The 25090-nt window shown below is 39.7% G+C and overlaps 2 protein-coding genes across 2 annotated transcripts in view; both read right to left on the bottom strand.

Moving 5' to 3' along the window:
* Positions 1 to 526: 526 nt before the first annotated feature.
* NDC1 (NDC1 transmembrane nucleoporin) lies at positions 527 to 17743 on the bottom strand. Its single transcript, XM_010582350.1, has 17 exons — positions 17626 to 17743; positions 16545 to 16646; positions 16007 to 16181; positions 15370 to 15508; positions 13915 to 14023; positions 12589 to 12640; positions 11824 to 11956; positions 9479 to 9571; positions 8114 to 8195; positions 7061 to 7216; positions 5724 to 5978; positions 5469 to 5587; positions 5172 to 5222; positions 4074 to 4137; positions 2769 to 2869; positions 1656 to 1816; positions 527 to 789 (listed from the first exon to the last, which is right to left on the bottom strand). Exons 2-17 carry the CDS (start codon positions 16594 to 16596, stop codon positions 726 to 728), a joined length of 1806 nt encoding a protein of 601 aa, XP_010580652.1. The 5' UTR covers positions 16597 to 16646; positions 17626 to 17743; the 3' UTR covers positions 527 to 725.
* Positions 17744 to 18454: 711 nt separating this feature from the next.
* The window catches only part of YIPF1 (Yip1 domain family, member 1), a 6788-nt gene continuing 152 nt past the window's right edge, over positions 18455 to 25090 (bottom strand). Inside the window, exons 2-10 of the mRNA XM_010582349.1 lie at positions 24946 to 25020; positions 24090 to 24253; positions 23307 to 23387; positions 23109 to 23196; positions 22863 to 22979; positions 21628 to 21794; positions 20820 to 21002; positions 19730 to 19824; positions 18455 to 18725 (exon numbers count right to left, since the gene is read on the bottom strand). Of these exons, the coding sequence (XP_010580651.1) occupies positions 19735 to 19824; positions 20820 to 21002; positions 21628 to 21794; positions 22863 to 22979; positions 23109 to 23196; positions 23307 to 23387; positions 24090 to 24253; positions 24946 to 24976 (921 nt within the window). The 5' untranslated portion in view covers positions 24977 to 25020 and the 3' untranslated portion in view covers positions 18455 to 18725; positions 19730 to 19734. The remainder of the gene's footprint in view (positions 18726 to 19729; positions 19825 to 20819; positions 21003 to 21627; positions 21795 to 22862; positions 22980 to 23108; positions 23197 to 23306; positions 23388 to 24089; positions 24254 to 24945; positions 25021 to 25090) is intronic.

Here is a 25090-nt window from a genome sequence, read left to right as displayed (position 1 = left end):
CGAACTTCCTTCCTATCCCCCTTAACAGAAAGCTCTTGGTCTAAACTTTCATTCACAATATCATCACTTAGAAGTTTTACTAAATGCAGTAATATTTCCTCTATGTTTCAGCGTAGAGCAGAACTTAGTTTCCTAGGTCACCTTAAAGATAAAATCCAAGCTGCTAGCTTTTCAAGCAGTATTTGTGTCTTAACAATGCCTTTCTGCACACCCATTTTGCTCTGAAGGAATATTTCCATCTTACAGAAGACTAACATGTTTTATTCCTGGGCACATCTGTTTCCTACACACTTCATCTGCACTAAAAGTGTTATCAACTAAATTTATGGAACACTTAGGCACACTAAGCATCTATGTAAATCTCTACTCAGCCCTTTAACAGGAAAGGGTAGGGAAAGAATACGTCGTGAAAAACAGTGAAGGATCTGAGTGACAAAGTAACTCTGATAATCTCAAATGTCATAGTCTTACATAAAGTAAGAACTGACACTTTCTCATTTGTAAGTGATATTACAAGAAGGCAAGATGAATTTTTAAAAAGTTTTATTATACAAAAGATTATCCAAACCCAGAAGAGCTCTTCTACAGTTCTAAGAGTTTTGTTCTGTGACTTGTACTTCCATATGCTTTTCCAAAAAGCCAAGATAAAAAGGCTCATTAGTCCCACTTTCTTCTTACCAAGAGCGTTGAAAAAAGACAAACGTAGCTGCATCAAAATCTGTTATTTATTCTTTGTATTCCAAGAATTGCTGAAGTCTTTTCTTATGTTCTGTGGACACTTGCACTGCACTAAAAACAACAAATGCAGAACATAAGATTTTACATTAAATGTAATACACCACAAAAATTAAGCCTCGTGCCAAAATTAAGTACACATTGAAATCAACAATTACACTGAAGCTAAATTTTAGAAAACCTAGCTGTATGAAAAACCTATGGTCCAAGACAAAAAAGTATATTAACCCCTAAAACTGTCAATTCTTAACCTCAACAGCTTCCACTACTAAAACACACTTGTCCCAAGAAAACTAGCCTATTTCCTTACCTTTAAACACACACAAGCAATTGTTTAACTTGCAAGAACGATTTAGATAAGAAAGAATCTCTTAAAATTCTCTCTTCTGTATATCGAGCACTTCCAAACTGAGTGACATTTCATCCCCACAGGGAGAGATGGGCAGATACTGCAGGAGTTTCAGTCCCACAAATTCAGAGGCCAAGTATGAAAGTCTGCCTGCTGTGACAGTAGCTGAGAAAGAGCCATCCCACAACCAAGCAGCAAGGGAATTTGATTATTTGGACTTTTCATAGGATTCTCAGGACTCTCTCCCTACAGAACAGGTAATTGTCTCTATTTACTTTCTTTTCAACAGCTAAGATTTATTAAACGAGTGGTATTCATGGACTGCTTTTAAAGAGTTCATGAAAAGTCACTAAGAAAAATTGCCCAGAAATCTATGAATAATGAGTTTCTAAGGAGACCATATATCTATACAAGAATTTTTTAAGGTTCCATAAATAAAAAAAATACTAAAATACCATGTTAGAATAATAACCTGAAGGGATTTTTGCCAAAACTTCCCTTTTCACAGCTCCTACAATAACAATAATTTAAACTAAACTTAGCAAGCAAGCAATCATGAAAAAGTTCTTACTTCAAGTGTTCTCCAAAGACAGTAGTTATCCGGTATAGTGCTGTTTTCAGAGATGCTCTAAGTGCAAATCGTAGTGTTTTGTAGGAGGTGTCCACCAGACTTCCTGAAATCCTGGGGGGCTTGCTAGAAACATGAGGCAGCTTGAAATGTCTGTCTACAACCTGAATGAGAAAAACATAAATGAACTTGTTTCATCTGTTCAGTTATTTCATAATGTAACTAGCAACATGTTTATGTCAAATAAAGCAAAAAGAAAGTGCAAGTTCAGAAATTCCACCAAGACACACAAAAACGTACTGGAGACTGAGCTTGACCTTGCATTTCCTGGCCATCAACATGAACATAGAACCAAGTTCTATGAAATAAGATTCTCTGTTAATGAGTCTTAAATGCTAAGCACAGCACACACTGAAGTAGAAAATACAACTCTGTCCTGTATTATGACTTGTTTCTTTCAGAAACAGTATTGGTTCCACCCCCCACCCCAGTGCCTGTTCTTGCAATAGATGACTTACACTGAAGAACTTTGATAACCTCTAAATTCTTTCCGAGAATCTCCATTAAGGCACTGTAAAATTATTATGTCAATAGGACACACATATCCTTGGAAACAAATCTGGATTTTTTTAAAATACACATTACACAAACATCAGTAATTTGAGAGTAATGTCTTAGTATTAGTAGAGAAATACTACACAGATCTTATCTACTGTGATTTGCAATGTCTCCAAGTGCTCCAAATTGCACGAGGAATTGTGTACAGCCACATAAAGATTAAGTCCCAACTATGCATAAAATATAGTATGATAATTGCTGCATCTTTGAAATAAGGTTTAACTGAGCACATAGTACTTTTTTTTTAATGAAACATTCCATTAAAAACATGCTTTCTACTTCTACATTTTAAAAAACTAACAAGGTTTTTATTCAGCTGTTTCATAATGCACATAGTGGCAGCTAGCTGGTTTTTTTGAGATTAATTACAGAAGAGTTGCTACAGTGGTAACAACTTGAATGCTAGGACTGGTGAGGAAGGTCAAAATATAAAATTAACAGAACTCCTTCTCTTCTACTAAACTTGTTCTGCAGTAAGGAAAAGTTAACAGTTTTTACCTCCTGAAGAGTCAGTAATGTATTCAGGATAGCTGGCAGTGTAGTCTGGACAACTCCAAATTGGTCTTCAGTAAAGGAGGCTGCTACCAAATGAGACAGACCTTTAAAAAAAGAAGTTTGCTATAATTACTGAATTCTCAAGTTCTGAAGCATGAACAAAGATCATGGTTTTGCCCAAAGATTCTACTAGTGTGGTGGAATTCTTCAGGACTTCCTGCAGCCAGATGACAGTTACCTCAGCTTTGGCTTGCTTCAGGACTAAACCAGTCACTGGTTTGACAGGTGTACAATAGTTTGAGGTTGATAAGGCAAGACAGATTATATATAAAATAAATTTTAAAAAAAAGCATTGGCTCCCTCTTTCCACTGCTCTGATCAGAGCTGTACCTGACGTCAACCAAGAGACAGGACCTATTTCACAATTCTTTTAGCCATAAACAAACATTTCCAGATCACTTAACTTTCTTTGTTCAGCTTGTATGAGAACTCTCTACTACTTTGAGGGAAACCTTGATTTAGCTTTAAATCCTTCCTCAGTTTACTTGTTTATCATATTTTAAAAAATTACAACCTATCCCTCTGCCCTTAGTTAACACACAAATGGTATCTTCTGCTTTTCTGCAAACTGAATGTGATTTCTCATCTCCTGACTCTATAGGTCCCAACTCATCACCTTCAATCTGACACAGCACAGCATATCTGCCCATAAAATATATTACCCAAGAAAAAGATCAACTTTTGCACTGTCAAATCTAATAAAAGATTCTATTAATACCAGTATTTGCTCACGACTTTGAAACAAACAAGAAAATCCCATAGTGCAACCACGTACTGTCATTGTTCTTTTAATTCTCTGCAGACCATCTTTTTCCATTTATTTGTTACTACCTAAGTGCCTCCCTGCCTCAACCCTCTGTGATTAACAGAGAAAGACTCAGAGCCTTTAGTCAGAAAAGCTGTTGTAAACAGACATCATAAATCTGTTACTAGAAAAAAATGTAAAAGTGATACATGGGTTCACATGGGAGGGAAGCAACAGAAATCAAGTTTAGGAATCTCTACCAAATCTCTGCAGAAAATAAACTAAGAGATCTCACATGGGATCGCAAAACTAACAAGTGAATTAGACCTTTATTCATGTTGGTATCTGAAATGCAGTCAGGTTTTTGTCAAAATAGATTCAAAGATTTTTCTTCCTTTACATTTATAAAGCACAGAGCCCCAGAAACCTGGAATCGGATCCTTTTAGTTGTCGCAGTTCCATGAGCCAACAGAATGGATTACCTGGGAATAGAAATTGCTTACCTTCCAAAGCCCAGATGTGCATTTGGGCATCAGAGAAGACAGCTTGGATAGAGGCTTCTGGGTGCTGAGAAGAAATTAAAGCATTCTGAGTGCACTTTATAACTAACATCACCAAAACTGCAGGTTTCAATTAAGGTATTACACATTTGATAGGGTCATGTCCCTCCCCTCAGAAAAGACCTGTAAGGCTGACAGATCTCAGGGAATACCCAGAAAAATCTAATCTTTTAAGAAACTAAAATTCATTTTGGATAGAAGCTTCTCACAAAGCTATAGCTATAATTGGGACTTCCAAAAAAAAGTCATCTATAACTGATCACAAAACACTGCTGTACATGTAAACATAAACCATTATCACATACACGGGAAAGATCTGCATATAAAAATATGATCTCTGCTTGCAGAAAACATTTAAATCCCTTAAAAACAAAGACCTAAATTAGAGGACGATGCTTCTATAAAACGTAACTGAGTTATTATTCAATTATGCTAAGAGAAATACCCAATTGGTTTTTTGTATAAACACTATGCAAGTTTAGTTTAAGTGTTCAAGTTCACTTGAAAAGTAGAATCATAGAATCATTTAGGTAGGAAAAAGACCTTTAAGATCATCGAGTCCAACCGTCAAGTAGTAGCAGTATTAGTACCAATATTTCATAAGGAGAAATTCCCAACATTCTAGCTACCACTTCTTCCACAAAGGAAAGCTATAAAGAATTTATTTGGTACACTGACCTAACAAAAAGCAGTTAAAGGAATTTTAAAATTAACTAGAAGCCGTGTCATCTTACATTAGTATTCCAAGACAATTGCATTTAAGTTCTCAGTTGTGTTTTACTAGTACATGATGCTTTAAGCAAAAAGCAGTTAATAACCAGATGCGTTTAAACAAGTATTATCACTCTTTTTTATGCAGGTAGGGGATAATTCTGCTATGAAACTCACAGTAAGGACAAAGTTGTACTTATGGAAAGCCTTAGATGAAAAGAAAGGTTTTAGAACTGTTACTATATGGAAAAGGTACATAGTGCCACAGCAGAATCCATATGCTCATGCATTTCTAGTCCATACTGCTCAGTCACAAAAGATCATGATTACCTTACTGAAGAAATACATTATCAGCACTCGTTTTGACAAAAAGGTTTTTATCTGAAAAGAAACAAAAGATTAAAAATATAATCTGTATTTATCTGAAGGCATGCAAAGTTGCCCCTCCACAACCCTACCATCGTCTCACAGCATAAAGGGATTGGGGGGTGGGGGGGAAAGATTTTTGTTATGTAAGCTAATTGAAGAAGGAAGTATTCATTTAACAGAAATGGAAAGTTCTTTCAGAACAGACAACACTTAAGCTGCGCTGGCTGCAACCTATCTGTACTGCAACTTTTACTCTACCTGTTGTTGCTTGTTCTGAAGCCATGTGTAAATAACTCTTGGCTGTACTGCCTCACTGCCAACTCCTGCAGCAGAGAGCAGTGGGAAGGATTCATGGTGGGAACCGTTCATTTGCAGATCTACAAGAGAAATACAGTATCTTCAGAAAAACTGGTTGCTGTCACTTAAATCCTCAAGATACAGATCTCTATTGACATGCCTACTACTACACTTACAACTACAAGGCTAAAAACAGTGCTGTGGAAGAATCTCTACCTGAACCTGATGTCCACAGCTTTGGTCCCCTTCTCGTAACTTGAGGACTTTGGACTGATCCATGCCAAGGAGAGTTTACATCCAGAATTCCCATCTTGCAACTTAAAGCAGGTGAGCTGAAAGGCGAACCAACATCAGACCCAGGTGATGTCTTTAAGGGCATTAAGGATGATTTAACCAGCGAAGACATGGAGGCTCTGGGAGCAATATTAGACCTCGGTGACTGGAAAGACATATCTTCTGTCACAAGGGCTCCTAATGACAAAGAACACACTACATGAAGACAAACAGCCTGGCACGTATGAAATAAAAGATGGGTTTGTTATTTGATTGCTATTTCAACAACCTCTCTATCATTAGAGATTTATTAAAGGACGTTGTTTCCACTGTGGTTTTGCAAAGCAGTACACATCCACATGAAGTGTTTTAAAAGTTCATCAGTTTAAGACCAGCCTGTGATGAGAAGAATCCCTGTGGATTTCTTTTTCTCCTTTTGCTAGCTAGCGTTGCTACACCCTGGTATCTATCTACATAAAGTGTGCTTTTAGGATTAAGTACTAGAAAAAAGGCTACCTGCAGAAGAATGGCAATTTTTTCTGATTCTGCTTGGTATGTAAGAGAAGACACATCACTTGCAAAATCCAAGAAAGAGCAGCACTAGAAGAAATTCACCTCTGACATACCAACAGTCCCCTGCTGTTCCCCAGGCACTTGTATCCTAGGCACTGACTAAGGGATTCAATTACCTGGCACCCTCTATACTAACACAGCTCTGCTGCCAGGAATGATGCCTAAGTCTGGCATGTAAAACACCCGAAATGCTTGCAGGCTGCACACAGCTCAAGAGTCAGACTGGCTTTTCTTATCCTACAGTGATATTAGTGAATCACACAAACATATTCAAAGTCTGCACAACAACAAAACAAAAACTAATTTTACCATCTTAAACTAATTATAAGAGCAGCTATGCAAATTACAAAGCATCCCTTGGCAAGACTTAAGTTCTCCCTGTACGAGGTTGAACCACTGACTAAAACTGTAATAATTAGACTTGCTTAATTCATGCAAGTGTGGAAAAAATACTGTATTGAACATAACATCATGCAACGTAAATGAACTGAGTAAACATGATCTTTCCAAGTTTTCTAGTTATTTTGGGATTATTTCAACAATAATACTTAAAATTAAATTGGGGGAGAGACTTTTTTTGTTTGCATTTATTTACAGAAAACCCCATGACTCATTTTCCCCATACAACTTAATTGAGACTAACGTGCCTATGTAATCTATTGGTCCTTTCATGCTTTACGAACAGTTATGAGCATTTCCTTACATACCTGGAGTCTGTGGAGATACTTTCAGCTCTCCTGCTGGCTGCTTTGCTCTCCCATTTGCTGCTGCAGCTTCCTGCTGTGCGATCAGCCTCTGAGTCAGATCATTCAGAAGGCTCAAACACTCCCTTGATATTGCAGTCCAGTTGTGTGGGTGCCCACCTAGCAGTATGCACGCAAAAAGGAAAATGCAGTAGGTACACTTAACCCAGATGCTCACCCTTCTATCTATTCTGACAGTGCCCATATGCTCTCAGCCTAAGCTTCAAAGTTACAGTACCACTCCATTTCTAAGAAGACACAGTGCATTTTCACCATGACAGTTTATTTGTACTGAGAAGAAGATGAAAATATGGACAGATTCTATCCTCCCATCAATGGATAACTATAAAAAGACTTTAGTGAAACCTGCTAAGCAAGCAGGAAACATAGGCAGTTTGGCCCATCAGATCTAAAATCACTAACAACTAAAATGAACAAAGTAGTATCAATGGTGATGGTAAACAGTTCTGAAGTAGTACAAACACTAGAATTCCTGATGAGGTGTAACAAAAAGTTCCTCAAGGCTTTTAAGCAGTTTTAATTGACCTCTGCCATATCTTTGTATATAGCAAGAGGCTTGAATATTAATTGAAATTATAACCATTGTTTGCTTTCACAACTCTAGCGGTGAGTCACTATTTATGCTTGATTTGCCCTCGCTCACATCTCAACATTAGGTGTTCATACCCATCTGTGAGATTATTCAGTTTGGACTACGTGACTGGTAGTGTCAAGAGGACCCTGCTTTCAGTACGTTAAGACCTGTGTTTCCTCATGGTTGTCACTTAAATCAAACAACAGGCACCAGAAGTCATTTAGTTTAGTAGGTGAAACAATATGAATATAGATGATTAAGCATCCTTTTGGAAAAGGCACCATAGGGATACTTTTACTTATGAGGCCTTCTGGCTTATGTAGCATGCGTCACTGCATTAAATAACTTCTAGAAGCATTTGACTAACACTTTTTAAAAAAAAAAAAGAAAAAGAATCAATATGAAATAGTTTTTGTAATTACCTGGCTGACTAAGGCTAAAGACTTCCTGTCGTCGAACAGGAGAATATTGGGAAAGTAACATCAAGTCTTGTAAGGCTAAAAACTACAAAGGAAAATGTTTTAGTGCACATAAGTCCAATGTATTTCCTTTAAAAATGTAGTTATCCATACAAAAGCAATCCCTAACAAAGAATGAGCTCACACAGACTAAAACCAGCCATGTAACAGAAAAAGAAAGGTGGCAAAGGACTGACACATCCCTAGAACTGCTCTGGATAGGGCTGCTGAGTTAGTAAGAGCTTCAGAGAACTTTACTGATAAGTCATTTCTTTGGAGTTAAAGAAGATCTAACACCATTTTTTTATCTTAACAGCTAACAGCTCAGAAAGAATCTATGACACAGAAAAGTCTAAGGAAAGAACTGTTTTTGCAAGCCAGAGCTCAACTACACAGTATGCTATACGGTACTGCTTTTTCACGTGATTAAGTAGTTAATGTGGCAAACCAAAAATAACCAGATTTTTCCCACTATGCAAGATACAATTATAAATTACACACCTTAGTAATGGCTGAGATTATAAATTAGACTTCCTCTACCTTTAACTGTGCTGTACTCAACTCTTCCCCACCCATCATCCTTTGATAGTGCAGCAAAGCTTAAAAAAGGATTCAAATGGATTGCAGCCTGTTATACCTCTAGTCTTATCAGAGATCTGTATAATCAGTAAACGTGGATTTTGCACATGCAGGAAAATATTCTTATCTTTATTTACCCAATACTTCTTATATGAGGTCTCCAATTTTTAAGTATTATAATCAGTAAATCCCATTAATGATTACCATAGTCAGACCAAAATTACTCTCCTTTACTCACAGATTTTAAGTAGCTTTTTAGTATTCTCTTTTTTAAAAAAGAAACACAACTTCCAACATAAATATGGAAATAACATTTTAACTTCAAGAGAGAACACACACGTAAGAACCCAAATATAAGTAGCAGGGGTAAAGGATTAAGAGCGTACAAAGATAAAACACCTGTTTATGTGACAAAGACTCAAAGTTGAAAGGGTTAAAAAAACCTGAATGTCACTAACCTTCTGTTTTAACATCAGTATGCACTAACATATTTATGCAGCAGACAAATAGCTCTTACCTCCAACTAAATGAGTCTGTCTTCAGCTCAGGGTGCCACAGTGTGGTGAGCACCAGCAGATGTCACTACTAAACAAATTTTCACCATTAACTGTAACTGCCTCCTTCAGTGTTCTGAGGCAGCTTTTTAAAGAACCAGTTAAAATAACTGGTACCTAGAAGATCTGATTGTATGCTTTGAGAAACACCTTCTCAGCACACACCTAGATGGGAAGATGGTGGGAATTCAATTACCTTTATAATGAGGGGAGGGTTGCTGTTTAAGATTTTAGGCAGGCACTGGTCTGTCTCCTCAGCAAAAGTTGGCTGGACAGGGAAGTGATGCGTCTAAATATAAACATCGGAAGTTGTGTTATACAGAGCAAAACACAAGAAAACCTTATGAAAGACCACACCTAAGCTGTTACTTGTCAGATGAAAGATGAACTACAAAATACCCCATTGCTTCAGTCTACTGCAAACTAGCCTGAAATTTCTAACATAGAACCAAAAAGACTTTACTCCTTAAATTAAAAAATCTCAGAAAATCCAGATATATTTATCTTCAAATACCATCCATGTACCCACATAATTCATAGCTAGGGGCATCATATCATTATGAGAAGACATTTCACTAACCACATACCCAGGAAAAACTAGTATTCACACCATATTCAGAAACCAGACTGAAATCTAAACTGTAATGTCTATCTTCAACAATGTAACCACTCTGGTAAAGAACTGAGGGTTCTTTCACCAAATAATAAAATATTTTTTAAATTCTTCTTTTGCACTGTTTCACTGATAAACTAACGAATTCTTATTTGTATCATAATGATATTCATATTCTGTGTTTTAACAGAATTTCTGTTCTTGTGGCTACAAAATTAAAAATGTAAATAGCAGTGCTTAAATTGTATCAAACATTGCATCTTTTTAACACTATTTAGCATGGACCAGTTTGGGCACAGACTACCTATCAATTTTGTGTTACTGCACTCATTTTACATATCATAGCTTTATCCTCCTCTGTTTCCAACTGCAAAATTTAAATTTGAGATAGCAATTGCTTTCAAAGTGTTAATAAAGTGACTTCATGTGGTCTAAGTTTACAATTTTGTTTCCTGACTTTTCAGTTAACGCTATGCAAATATCTACAAGCAGCTTTCAAAGTTTTTTAGCTCATTAAAAAAAAAAAAAATCACGTGGATAAACAAATCTTTTGTTCAACAATCAAAAGGGCAAGGTCCATTTTATACCTTCACAGCTCGATGTTTCTTTTGTCTTCCAGTTTTATAAGCAATACAATAATTACAGACATTGACACACAGTGTTCACTGGTGCTTCAAGTATTATCCTTTGAAATAGGTTGTTCACACCTCAGAGCTATCGTTGGAGCCATCTACAGATCCTGACCCATCACGACATCAGTTACGCTCAGCTCATTGTTAATCTTTTCTCCATGCAGTCACAACAACTAGACCTTTTTAATTAAAGCTAACACTCCAACAAGCGCTGTATGCCATTTCATGCCATAAGAGTGTTTTGCCAGGATTTAAACCTTGCTTCTTTTCCTACTAATCTGCAGCCCAGTAATGTTTGTTTTGTGGTTTTTTTAAAAAAAAAAGTCAAGTTAGATGAACAGTTTTTTCCTCTGTATTCTTACAAAGTATCCGGATTTGTCAACAAAAAAAACACTCCTCCAAACTTTTTTGCTGCGGGCGCCCCCCCCCCCCCCCGCCCTCTTCAGTCATGTTCTCACTTTTATTCTAACAAGATTCATTACATATTTAAATGGTCTTTTTTTAGCCATATTAATTTGTAACTTTATGATTGAATGAAAAAGCACAAGTGTCTTAATTCCCAAGATTGCTTGAAGTCTATTTTAATACTGCAGCCTGAATTAGATTAACAAGTCTCTGCTTTGGAGAACTCTGTACTTTGATAGTTTGCTTAAATTTGAGATTGCTAGAGCTTAGCACACAGAAAACTGGCAGCACTTTGTTCTCTTTCCTACTGTAAAATTGGATTTAGCACTATACAGTTTCTGGATATTATCTTCCCATGTAACCTGTAGCTGTTTGTCACAAGTCTTCAGCTAGTCTCAGACTCAAATACAAAATCATTGCATGGAAACACATGCAGAGACCAAGCTAGTAAGCTCTGTCAGGCAGCTACGGGCCCTGTGCTGACTCATTGGTCTCTACACCTAAAGATGACAAAGAACACGGGGCGGACACCGTGAAGCACAAAGTGGTTCTTTCTTAGGGTGGCCCCAACAGCATCTGCATGGATTTAGCATCAAACATGAACAAAAGGGGGACATGGAAACAGAATTAGAGTAAGAAGAGGAGATGGAAATAACAAAGCATTAATTTTGTAAGCAGCAGAGGGTTGTCTTGCTATAAGGAGAGAAAGGGAAGGTCAGTTAACGCCCAGGCCTCTCTCAGCTGTTCAGTTATCAGAGATTATCTGTAGTGCATGCTTTGAAAATTCAGAAATTCTTAATATGTTATTGCCTAGTAAAACTGCTTTTGAAAAGAAAATACTGTCTGTGGAACACTGATGTTATACCTTTAGCACTGTCACTAAGTACTAACCTCTGTAGCATAGATTTTGAAGAGTAACCATGCAATGTACCAGGTAATCAGAAGAAACACGCCACATAACCAGGCATGGTAAAACAAGGAGAGATCCAATAAGCCAGTCAGAGTGTCAAGAGGATGCAATTTACTGCAGATAAAACAAGAAGAAGATATAAGTATTTTTATCATGGAAGATGTCTATTGTAAGCTCTTACAGTAGCAATAATTGCAAGAATAAAGTTGCAGTGTTTTTGCAAAAACAGTTTCTTAAAGATGTTTGAGATACCATTTCTTTAATTTTTCAGTAACTGTGATGAAATGAAGTTAAGAAAAATTAATTAAATCAAAGAAAAGAAATATGAAATAAATAACTACTACAGTTTTAGTCAATTAAGGTATTAAGACTTCAGTTTCCCTACTTTAAAACAAATGGTAGCCATATAAAAATGAAAATATGCCCCCTCAAAGCACAGAAAAGCAGATAAAACACATGTATGAAATTTGGAGAGATTTGCCTTTCTAATATTTTAGATACTTACAGGGATGAAGGAAACTAGAGAGGATTTCTTAATGACTATCTACAAGATGGTTCCTACAAGGGCATGTTGGTTCCTTTTCGATCCATTTCAGAAGTACCCAATTCTCCCCACGTTCTGCGTGGGGAGGCAAAGAACTGAGTCCTACCACACACAAAGAACCAGTTGCTAAGCTGGACTTCTTCAGCAAAGGGAGCTGTCAGCAATATGCTGCTGCAAGTTTTCAGCACAATATACTACCTACCTGTCTATACGAAGATCCATTGTGGTACTTATCCATACCTTTGGGATGTAACCTAGGGGATCAAAAAAAACCCACTGAAACAATTATGACACTGCAAAACACATACACAATAGGCCAAAAAGACGACAAAAATAGAATGCATGTATAGACAAGAGACTGGGCTTGTAACACGTGTGCACGAGGAAACAATCTGGTTTTTTTAAGAAATGGAAACAAGAGAATGAAAAAAGGCTTCAGGCCAACAACTATACATTGAGAGATGTAGACCGTATCTTTTATTGCTAGCTTCTCAGCACTGAGTTATTTGTGTTTCCTTACTAACAAAATGGGGTTAATAGTAATTTAATATTAATTTTCACTACAGCTCAGGCAGCAGCAGAGTGCTTTTAAAGACTTAATGGAGACCGATATAGAACCACCATACTTCTTATTTATCCCCTAATGTGAATAAAGTGGAAATAATTCTAGCATATTTTGACAGCATTTAGGAGGATAACTACAACCATAACACAAAAATTTCCTGATTTTAGAAAGTCCAGTGCAATCACTTTCATCAGCACTGATTTTTTTACCACAGTTTTAAAGACCAAACTTAATTTTCATATGGGAGGGAGCCATACCCAGCTTCCTTCAAATAATATAAAGAGCACTTGAGAATAAAGCAAAAGTCCCAATTTTTACCCCCAAAATAGTGAAAATATAGCAACATTACATATAGCGAAGTCATGCCCACTGCTGGTATGTCAGGTTCAGCTCTGTGACACTGTATTTTCAATACCAGGCAATGGAAGGAGCAGTCCAAGGCATGGAGATGTTTATCCATGTTAAAAAATATTTAGGAATATTTAAAGAAAAAAGGGAATATAAATTACAGACTAAACCTTTTTTTTTTTAATTGCACTGTGTTTTCAGACTTACAATCTTTTTGCCAGAAATCAGGACAGGTATGTAAACAGAGGCCCAAAGCATCAGGTTTTAAAACATACACTTGTGAACCACCAGCTGATTAGAATTTGGTAGCTCCTTTTATATGCAGGTTATTTCACAGATGCCTGCAACAAAATTTCCTGCACAGAAGAGATCACCAGAGACAATAGTCTATGTTTTGGTACAGTGACCAAACACAGACTTCAGGTTAGAAAACTATTGTTCCCCACTCCCTTCTCCTTAAAATACTGTCATCTTCTTATAATGTTATCAGCTAGATAATAAATTCTTATAGGAAGTGTTCATCTCTTTGAAGAAGAGACATTTCTCATATGCTAAACAAGCTTCTGTGAGGCTGTAAGACTTGAGAGAGAGAAAGAGAATTTCAGGAACCCTTACCAAAAAAGTAATATGTGACACAGAAGTTTCTAACAAAATATAGCGATTCCACACAAGTGTGTTTAACGAGGAGAGGCAAAGATCTTCTGAAACGTAAGTACTTGTATTGCTAAAACCAAAAGAAAAATAATTTAGTATTTTGCATTCAGAACAAATCAATGAAATGGTAAAAAAAAACCACCACCACCAAAAAACCCTCCACAAGGTACTTGAAAACCTGAAGTCTAGATGAATTAAAAAAATTAGTTTAAGGCAATTCCAGGTGTTATACCTACTATTTACTCTCCCAGTCTCTTTCTGCCATTTTATAATCATCTCTAGTTCTCATGCCTTTTCCTACTTGTAGCAGTATGAAAATGGAGCATGGGGTAAATTGACTCTAGAAGAACAAACTAGAAGAATGCTATCTACTGCAAAATAAACAAACACACTCCCCCCCTAAAGAAGGCATATTTAATCTACTAGATTTAATTTAGATTAGAAATGTTCCATTAAAATATAGGGAAAATTCAGACAAGCATGAGTTACAGAGTCAGTAATCCTCCAAGCAGCGAAACCAGTGTAATACTGACGCCATTCTGCATACAAATTCTGTCTTTCCAAACGACTAAAGCAACCCGTCTGACACTATATGCAAATGAAACCAAAGTGATTTATTGTTTCACTTGGCTAAGTTGCGTTAAAAAAAAAGGGAGAATTAACAATATTCAAATAATATAATTTTTTTAAAAATTGCCAAAATGATGCTTGGTTTGCTGATAAATTGAAGGGTCATGACTTAAATGTTTTCCACTAATACAACCAACCTTGTTTAAAGATACCTTTTGCCAAATGGCTGCTGTGAGGCTACAGCAACAGAAGAAATATTTTTAAGGTGACGTTTCACAAGCCACTCCTCACCATTTCGCACTGGTACAGATTTCTGTGGAACTGCTAGAGCCTCCTCCAAAGGAAGTAATGGAATTTCAGTTTCCATAGCACTACACACAAACAAGCTTTGGATGTGGAGCTTTAAGCAAGATTTAATGTGCTATTTAGACTTTAAGTGAGCTGGTACCCAGTTACAACTGATAATATGCCTTTTTTTTTTTTAACTCTCAAGATTTTTAGCTTTTAGGTGACCTTTGTTGTCAGTTCCAGGAGTTAATGTTCAGTTTGTGTATGCTGTCTTTCTCCTGTAGTTCACTTTCTGCAATGGTCCACTTCAGCCAGCTTTTAGCATGCATCAGAGGGGTGTAAATCCTATAGTTACAGCATCTTGGATTTCTGTGTTCATTTGAAAGGAGGAAGATGAACACTACCAGCATTTAAGGCTGAGTGTACGCTTCATCTGTTAGTGAAAGCATGAAAACAGACAACTGCTACTACCATATTCAAAGATATAAACTATCAAGGCTTTTTTGATCACTGTTTTACTTAGACATGTATTTTTGCAAAGGTGTTTAAACCTCTTACCTGTATGACTGGAAATGGCAAATAATTCATATTGTTAATAAGATACAAAAGACTATAACTGTATCCCATGAAAGCTCCAGAAAGTAGAAAAAAGAGGTGATGCTCATTTAGGCACATCTGAGGAACAGCATCATCTAGGCTAAAACAGGAAACTTAGAATTAATTCTGAGTTAAAAAAAAAAAAAAAGTCATTCTAGCCTTAGGAAGTTCAAATCAGAAGTTAGATTTTACTTTTCTGATCAGTAGATATGATGATATCTCAGTAAGTTTTTTCTAAAGTAGGAATCCCACCACCTTTTTTTGTAATTTATGCATGAGGATGCTTCCGGTATTTATGAAATATGTCACATTAACCAGAAGACCAAGACCTAGCTCAGGTGACAACCAATTTGTCATCATTCAACTCTCCATTAACAATCCTGGCAATTTAGTTTTTCTGACCCAGTTACTTCTCTGTGCATTGTAACATTTACAAAGGAGGGTATTTCCTATTCTTTAATAAAGGATACCAACACGTAATTGCTTATTTTTGATAGTACTCAAATTTTAGTTATTTGTTTGAAAGAAGCCATCAGTAAATACATTTTACAATATAAGTTCTTTGCATAATTTATCTTTAACACACACAAGTAATTACCTTTCTGAAGGCGTGCAGGGCACAGCAAGAAACTGGAACTTCCCTTTTGTCATAACTGCAGCGCACCAAGCAACCAACATTCCCATTACAGCATGAGCAACTGAATGGATAACTTGCTGAGGGTGAATAATTTTTCCTATTAGTGCTAATCGAGAGCATGGTATTGATGGCACAACTGTAAACAAAAGCCGAAAGTTAATTTTCATTTCTTACTGATAAAACCCTTCATTAAAAAAAAAAAGAAAAAGAAAAAGAAAAAAACCCCACCAAACCATTGTCACCAAAGAACTTTTCACAGTTGGAATCATCGCTAAAAGATAAAGATATTAATGAAGTGGTCCAGCTAAGAGGGTCTTAGCCATGAGGCAAGCAGGAACCTGGGACGATTTACTTAAAAATAAGCTTTGCGTATTGTCTATACTAATTTCAAAGGAAATCTACCAACATTAAGTAAATCGAATGTAAATACAAGTCTCTTTAAATGGTCATCCTATTTAATTCAGGTATCGCAGACAGTTCAGCAATTTACATAACCCACCTGCATAAAACTCGACGTTGAAGATACTTATTACTAGTATTACCACAGACATAAGGAGGATACAAAAGATGACGTAGGAAGTATATAAATCATTGAAAGAATCTAAAATTAAAAAAAAAAAAAATTGCTCAGAAGATTGCAGTAACACAACAGTGACACATGAAGTAACAGAAAAGACCACTGAATCAGTCAACAATAATCCACTAAGTGCATAAAGGGGAGTAATGTTCAAGGGACTCTATAGTCTCACACCAGATCTGCCCAGCTTGCACAACATTTCTGCATAAAAGCATACTTAAGTTTCACAGAACCTATTTTACACACTTATAACTGGTTTTCTCATAGGTGAGCACTAAGAATTTTGTTTAAGACAAGAATCTTTCAAAGTGAATTAAACTATAGCTCAACTAACACAGCTTCCTTTCACGTAATAAAAGCTGCAACCATACAGCTGCACTTAAAAGGTAAGCAATTCCTTACAGAGTAAATTGCTTTTGGTCGTCTCTTTTGGGCTTCTGTATTTCGAAAGGGGGAAAGAAATCACGGGTCTCTGCCTGCAGCAGCTAAACGATCACAGGTATCAATTTTCCATCTAAACATCTCTCCATTTTCTGTGTGCGCACTCGAGGGAAAGTTATGCTCACCACGCAGAGGGGCTATTTCAGGAATTTCACTTGTCATTCAACGCACCAAAGTTAGAGGAAACTTAAGCTCTTTATGCAAACAGCAGCTGCACGGGGTGGAAAGTGGAAGTGTGTCCAAGCACTTCGGACAGACAGCTCCGCCACTTTTCCCTGAAGGATACACTTACGTGCGCTTGCAACTCTTACTTGTTCCTAGGGAGGATTACGGCTATAAGGAACGCAGAAACTCACATTGAGACAATCTCCGCTACAAACCGCAGGCAGACGCGAGAGGTGAGGAAGGGAAGGCAGCACCCCTGCGCCCCGCTGACGGGCCCCCTCTCCTCTTCCCAGAGCCCCCCCAGCAGGCCGTTCCCAGCCCCACGCCGCCTCCCAGCGCGCTGCAGGCCGCGTTTCACCGTTTCCCGCCCCCCCTCAGCCCCGACCAGAACACCTACTCGAGATCCAGCGCACCGGGTGGAAGGGGTCGAAGCCGCTGAGGACGACGAAGGCGGCGGTGCAGACGGGCAGCAGCAACACGGACCAGGCGACGGCGGCCGCCACCCTCCAGCCCAGCACCTGAGGAAAGCGGAGCGTCAGGGGCCGCGGGGGACCGCCGCCAGCCGCCCTCCCTTCCTTCCTCCCTCAGGCCCCGCACTCACCTGGCGGAGCAGGGCCCGCTGCCGGCCCGCCTCCGCCTCCGCCTCCATGCCGGCGGCCCGGCGGCCCTCGCCGCCGTTCAAAGTCTCCGCCGTTCAACGGCCACCCCCGCCGGCCTCACGCCACTTCCGCCGGACGCCGGCGGTCAGCAGCCAATGAGAGGGGAGCAGATCCATTTTCCCCGCCCCCCCCGAGTAGGAAGCGACCTCCCGGCTACGGGACCCGGTCGCAGCCATCATGGCGGCCTGAGGCGGGCCCCGTCGTACCGGCGCGGGGCCCTGCCCCGCCGCTTCGCCCGCCCCGGGGAGAACACGGCTCCCCCGGGTCCCAGCGCCACGGCAGAGGCCCGGCAGGGCCCCTCCGCGCTGGCCCGAGGGAAAAAGGGGAAACGTTACGCAGCCCCACGGGAGAGCGTGGCTGAGGGGAAAAGGCGGCAGCCGGCCCCGGGAAAGCAGCGGGGAAGGTGGCATCTGCTACCGAAAGCGCTGCGTGGGTGAGCTTCGAGGGGGTTCCACTGCAAGAGGGCAAAATGCCGTTTCGCCTCTGCCCCACCTTCACACCTCTTGCTAAACCCTCTCGACAGCTCTGGGGGAGGAGTACTGGGTATTTCCACGCACAAAATGCGGATCGCCTTCAGAACACTTTATTCGGAGGCAAAACAGCGTGGTGAGCGTAGGCAGAATTTTAAAAAAAGAAAAACTGTAAAGGATTAGGATCAACGGTGCGCTCTCCTTATGGAACCAGTCGGTCTCCAGGGAGCATGGAGATGTCTGTATGTCTGTGGGACATCACTGTCCTTTACAGAAAACAGCCCCTGTTCTTGCGCTTCCCATGGTCTTCAGTGAAAAAATAACCTAAAATAAAATTACTGTACAGATGGAGAAACGGGCATTGTAATCTGAAAGAGACAAATAACTCCCATTAATATTACAGCTCCTCACAGGCACCAGAGGACACAATAAAGCACACTTTTATATCTAAATACTAAAATTCATTACTATCATATTGAATCTTAATAGGCACCTGGGATGATAAACCTGATTTTGCAGGAGAAAAGCTGCTACAATTGATCTGCGTGATTAGATTGTGTCACAGCTGGTCATTTTTTATGACCATTTTTGCTAAGTATATTTGGCCTTTTTTTTTTAATCTAACATAGCTTCTAGGCAGTAAACACTCCAATTTCCACATGCACACTTGTGGCTGGTGTACTTGCGGAGGCTGGCCTCTGCATGTCTATTAGGCTTTTCCCAGACCTGCTCCATGTCTCATCTCTCCAACAGAATTCAAATGTCATCTGCTGTTGGCAGCACTCCCAGCTACCAGGAAGCAAAACCTCAAACCATCCCACACAAGGAATGCGGTCCGTAGGGATGGCTCAGGCTCCGAGTCAGCCCTGCTCAGAGACTACACCAACGTCCTCATACACAGAGCTGCTGCTCTGAAACACGTTGTCACAAACGTCAAGGGGAAAAAACATTTAGATTTACATTTAACATTAAATGGAAAGGAAAACAGGAGCGTAATAGTTTATTGCTTAAGTTTTTTACTTGTGCGGTACAAATTCTAAGAAACACTTTTGAGCTTTTGTAAGGGATTGAGGGAAAAAACATCTTTGAAAAGACCTATGGGACCAAGTAGATTATTTAAATGTGTGCTTCTTCGCCAAGAGTAAACCTCAAAGAAAAGAAAGATAACATGTCTGTTCCTCAGAGTCTTTTACGTTTTTATGGCTATACTTAAAACTTACAGCTGGAAGAAAAGTTAATAAATGGTATTTATATATAGGCGCCATTTGGCAAAATTGGTCTGTTAAACCCTTTTGCACTCAACTATAGTAATGGGGAAAAGTTTCAAGATGTCTGTGATGATTACAGAAGAAAGTTTAGATTGGATTCTTACCTTATTTACTGACTCTTTGTTATTACTGTTGTTCCATTGTGAGCAGGGATAATAGGTGCAGGAAAATCCAGTTCAGGGGCATCAAAAAAGTATGCCTACATTATTACAGAGGAGAAACAAAACTGTTTAGAGAGAAACAAACAGTTCTGCCTCATCCCAACTCTTTCTTTCCACACCCACCGTTTACAAGGTACAAACACAGCATTGAAATGGCAAATTTGGATCTGTTCTTATCAGATAAGAAACGGTCAACTAAAATGGTGCTCCAAACTATACTTTTAAATATAACAGTTAGCAGCTAAGGCCTTTGAAAAAAGAAAAGACTTGTACTGGAAAGGATTGGATTGCAGATATTTATTTGACTGTTTGCTGGTTTAACTGGTGAAGCTCCAGGCAGTCTCCAGTGTCAGGAGCCCCGCCGGAGTTAGCTGCAAATCTCCTGCTAACACAAGAGTTGCGTTTTGCCTTCGCCTCCCTGCACGCTGAGCTGCAGGGAACCAGATCTATCTATTCTGGAAGCTGGGGGAGAACAGAACTGAAGCCTGGATGATAGCATTCTACTGCAACAGAGACAACAAATAATTTAAGTACTCATCGTTATGTGTTTCAGTAGCATTAGGGTCTTCTGTTTTCATAATGCTGATATTTTAGTAAGTTCTAGCATGTTCATGTTTTCATACATCAAACTCATAAGCACATGCTATATATTGAACATTTAATCATTTTAAAGGATTAACCAAGCATAGTACTTATTGGAATATGCTGCGACTGGCTACAATAAAGATTAATGCTTTGCTGATACTATGATGAATTCCAGAAAAATTTAAGACTGTCCTGTGAGTGGTTTTGTGCTGAAGACATATTCATTATCGAGTTTGTTGCTAGCACTGTCAAAGTCAGATTGGCATCAATTTTTGCTATGTTTCAAATAATTGGAACTTTTACCTTGGCTGTTTTTTCGGGAAGTACTATTTCTTTCTTTAGTAAAAAAGATTTTTCAGCAACCAGCCAACTACTCCTTCCCTGCACTGTAACATGTTGCCAGTCCCAGGAAATAACAGATTAGAGAAAGGGAAAGGCAGTGTCATACCAAACAGCCGACAGCCAGCAGGGCATGAAGCAGAACAATGGTCCCCACGGTTGCCAGTGCAATCCTCCGGTTGTCATCTCGGACAGCGGGCCAAAAGGTCATCACCAAAACAGACCCCGAAAGGCACAGGGAGAACATCACTAGGACCCAGCGCACCACTTTTTGTGGAATGATCCACAAAATCTGTAAAAGGGAGGAAAATGATTGTTAGAGAGACTGTGTGAAACAGGGATTCATTTATTTAACGCATTGTTCTGTGACACTTCATCGCTTCCAGCCAATTTGTGCACAAATTAACTCATGCCTTATCTGAGACGTCTCTGTTATTTGAGGAAAAGAATAACAGCAGCGATGAGCTTTACTCCCAGACACAACAAGAGCGTGTCTGCTGAGTTATGGCACTCCCTCCAAGGCCTGCCCCTTGCCAGAGTCCCTGCCAGGGAAACTTGCCCTCGGAGCCATCAGCAGTGCCGTCCTGCACACTCATGTCTGTACCTGGGGACACACACATCCCGATTCCTGAAGTTGCCTCGGGCTGCCTGCCAGGCTCGCCAGCAGCACCCTTGCTTGGATTTGCTGCCTCTGGGGAAATGACCTGTCCTGGGCTTCTCCAGGACCCACAAGACATCTTTACACTAGACAACCTTCAACAAAAAGCTTTAGTCTAATGAAGCAAAAGGAGCAAATGATTTGCCCAGTCCCCAAATTTTGACTAATACGAACAATATTATAAGAAATGGCAAATTTTCTAAACCAGTACCTTTTCTCAGGGCATGTAATAGAGGTGCACTCTTTAGGCCATACGTACCGCTGTGGGAATGTAAATGAAGAGGGAGTAGCCATATACACACACTATCTCCAGGAACGAGTAGGAGACAATGTTCATAACTTTACTGTTCCGCCACATCAGGAATCCCCAGAGAGCAAGGGGAACGAGCCAAGCGTACGCATAAATCGTTGTTGCTGCTATGGACACTGGAAATATGACAAAAGGTTTAATGTTCTACTTAGAATACCAGCCAGAATCAAACATGTAGAAGCATTTAGCCTGAAAACTAGAAAGCTACCTTTGAAGTTACTTTCAAAAAAAAAGAAGTTTGAATTATTAATAAACTGAGAACTTTGCATTTACATCCAGTTTACACCCACTACTTTGCCAGTACTTCAAGTTAGTTTAAAAGTAAAGACTCCAGAAAGTATTCTCTATATTTTCAATTTCTTTATACACCCGTGTACAAAATGCTGTCAGTTTCAGTGTGAAAGGAAAAGCCATTGAGGAAATAAAAACTTAGTTAAAAATAGAAATTTGGCTACTAACAGCTACTAAAAATGAGAATAGAATGAAGACATGCTAAAAAAAAAGAAGGAGAACACAGGCACAAGTGCCAAATCTGAAATTATTCAAGTGACTGGACTCCCAAGTGGCAGTGTTCTTCCAAGTATGCTGTGGATTTTGGAAACAAACAGAAGCCATGTTCCTCTGCAGGGACAGCAATCTTCTTCAAACTACAGGGACAGGTGTAGACAATTGGCTCCTCACAGTGAGTTCTGTGGGGCACATATCAGTTGAGCATCTTTTGCTTATTCTCAAGTTTGTCAGAAGGTAAGAACTTCCAGTCCTCGGTAGGCAATATGAGTAATGCGCTAATTCAGTCATTTTCTGTCTGAGGCCTGCAGGTTCCTAGGAGGCCATGGATCCACAAAGGCATCTACAAAAGCACAACAGTGGCCACTGCTGGGCTTTCCCTCTCTGTACAAGGGGGCATTCACTAAGGCTAGAAAAATAACTGCTCCAATTACTCCTGCTTGCTCTACGGAAACCCGGTAATTACTTTATGCTCTGGAGGAGTAGCGTTCTGCCAGGTACAGCCCACTTTAACGACTCATTTCACATCTCTCAAAATTTAGAGAGAGCAATCAATCAAAAGACTCTGCTAAATCAAAGCTGTGACCTGGTTTTATACTACTTCATTAATGCATTGAAAAAAAACTAACCAAAAAACCAAACTCCCGAACTCAGGACCATATCAACTACTTACAAACCTTTTCTGAACTCGGGCACATAGTGGTAGGTTGGTTTGCCCAGATGGATGAAGAAATTCGAGAGATTGCCACTAACAGCAATGGTAAAGACAAGTGTGGCACATATCCAAAAGGGACCTTAAAAGGAAACAAACGAGTTCAATAGCAACTCCTGTGCCCTCTTGTTTTTTTAAGGTTAGCAAGTAAAAAGAAATACAAACTCAAAACATTTAGCACAGAAGAGAACTTCTCACACCTCGTACCTACCGTAAAGGTCGGGATTGCTGCGGATATACAGCCTTACAAAGTTCTTCCCTGGTACGGGGAAAACTGAACCTTTGATTCTGTCCAGGACCTATGAAAACGTACAGATTTGTCTGACTAAAAATGCAAGAAGGAAAGAACCTCAATGTCTGGATAAGGCATAGTTCAGACAACAGTTCTCCTCCAGAGTGGAGTATTAACCTGGTATGTGTCCACATCGAAGAACGTCTGATAGTACTCAAATGTCCAGAAAGGGGCACTTTTCTTCTGTCCTGCAAGCAGCTGTACAGTGGGAAAGGCAACATGGAAAAATGTTACAAGTATGCAATTTATGCATTACTAGTTCATTTACACAATAGTTATGTGATTTCTGTACCCAGACAGAAACCAAACTTAACAGGGTGGCATTTACTATGAATTATTTAATGGTTTCCCTTTCCCCCTCTAATATTTGTTGGCAGCAGCTAGTTGCTTATCTCCCTGCAAGCAGAATAGTGGCCTGAGGTCCTAAAGAGCAGCCTCACACTACCTTCTGCCACATCATTTACAACACATGCCTTCATCGGCATCACAAGTTCCCTCGCTGTTGTTGACAGCTGCATTAGCTGAACCCTTCAAGCAAGACCTGGACATTTCCAAGTTTCCTGCTCTCCTGCCAGAGTCACCAACCCCACAGCAGAATCAACAGAAACAAGCAGGGTGCTGGGTTTTCAGCTGCTGCTGTGCTCATCTCCTGGCATATTTGCTCAGCTTAAATCACCACCATTTCAGTACAATTTCCTAGGCTGCAAACCACAACAGCTGAAGAGCCAATGCACATTTGCTTCTGCCAACTCTGCTATGGAGAAATTAACCCGTGTCAGAGAAGAAGCAGAGTTTTAAGTCACCCAGCATGAATCCCTGGTGTCCTCTAGAAAGATCTCAGTGTTGTCAGCACCATTTGTATACGTGCCAACGGAGGCACCGTAGGTGTAAAAGCGTTACCTCTGTTTTATCGGAGTCATCGGTCCCCAGTAATTCGTCATCTTCTTCTCTCCCTGGCTCCTGCAGACGGCCGTGCTGATTCTTGGGGATTTCAACTGGCTCATCGATGCTTATTGTGGTAGCGTCGGGATTTGCTGCAAGCAAATTAGCTGCATCGTCAAATTCTGCAAATAAGTACATTACAAGACAGGTGATGATCAAGCTACCAAAATTTTTGTTCTTGTGGCTCAAAAAACTACTTTAAGACCCCTACACAGCCCAAGAAAGGATACATCTCTAGCTTAGGCACATCAAATATGATCTGTTTGTTAAAGCCCAAAGTGACATGGATCAAGCTGAACATTTACTTAGTTAATAAAGCGTGAGGCTGTTTTTCCTGCTAATCTGCCTGCATTACGATAAACTAGCACCACTGAAGCCTGCCTTTCCTTCCTGCGACCAGCCCCAACCTGAGGACCAGCAGGTCTCTGCAAGGGCAGGGGGAAGCCACCTCTCTGAAAAGGCTGTAGAAATGGGTAATTTTAATCTTCTCCAAAAACTAGTTTTTTCCAGACCTGCATTTATTAATCAAAAATTAAGGAAGCCTGAAACTACAGTCCATTCCCAATGACAGAGCGCTCTGCCCAGTTTCAGCTTTCACTTTCCGCCACAAAGGATTTCGGTCAACACCGGTTACGTTTTTTCGCTCACCAAGAGCACAAATTCATCTCAGAAAACCGGAGATATTCCTGACGCCACTCGCAAACCTTCACGGAAGCTTTTATTCGGAGAAAGCTCAGCCCTGCTTCCAAGCCTCTGACCCCTCCGTCAGCTGGGCCCCAAACCCCACCTTCACACCTGCGACAGCCGCCTTTACCTTGGAATTTGAGGTCATCCACCGTCGCCATTCATCCGCTCGGTTGAGGAACAGGTCCCCGAGGCCTCGACCCTCCTGAAAGACAGACCCCGCGCTGACCCTCTCCCCGCCGTGCCCGTCCCGGCCGCCGCTCGCCTCCCCTGAC

The sequence above is a fragment of the Haliaeetus leucocephalus genome, unplaced genomic scaffold, assembly GCF_000737465.1.
Source record: "Haliaeetus leucocephalus isolate CR32 unplaced genomic scaffold, Haliaeetus_leucocephalus-4.0 Scaffold848, whole genome shotgun sequence".
Taxonomy (NCBI): Eukaryota; Metazoa; Chordata; class Aves; order Accipitriformes; family Accipitridae; genus Haliaeetus; species Haliaeetus leucocephalus.
Note: the sequence above shows the minus strand (reverse complement) of the source record. Positions and strands in the feature narration are given on the sequence as shown.

Bases quoted from the DNA above. Each gene is read 5' to 3' on its own strand.
- NDC1 (XM_010582350.1), bottom strand. From the start codon at position 16,596: ATGTCTGTGGTAATACTAGTAATAAGTATCTTCAACGTCGAGTTTTAT. The intron at 11,957-12,588 runs GTAGGTAGTATA...TTTTATCTGCAG, and splicing joins ATGGATCTTCGTATAGACAG to TAAATTGCATCCTCTTGACA. The intron at 5,979-7,060 runs GTATGTAAGGAA...CTTTGTCATTAG, and splicing joins AGTATCTCCACAGACTCCAG to GAGCCCTTGTGACAGAAGAT.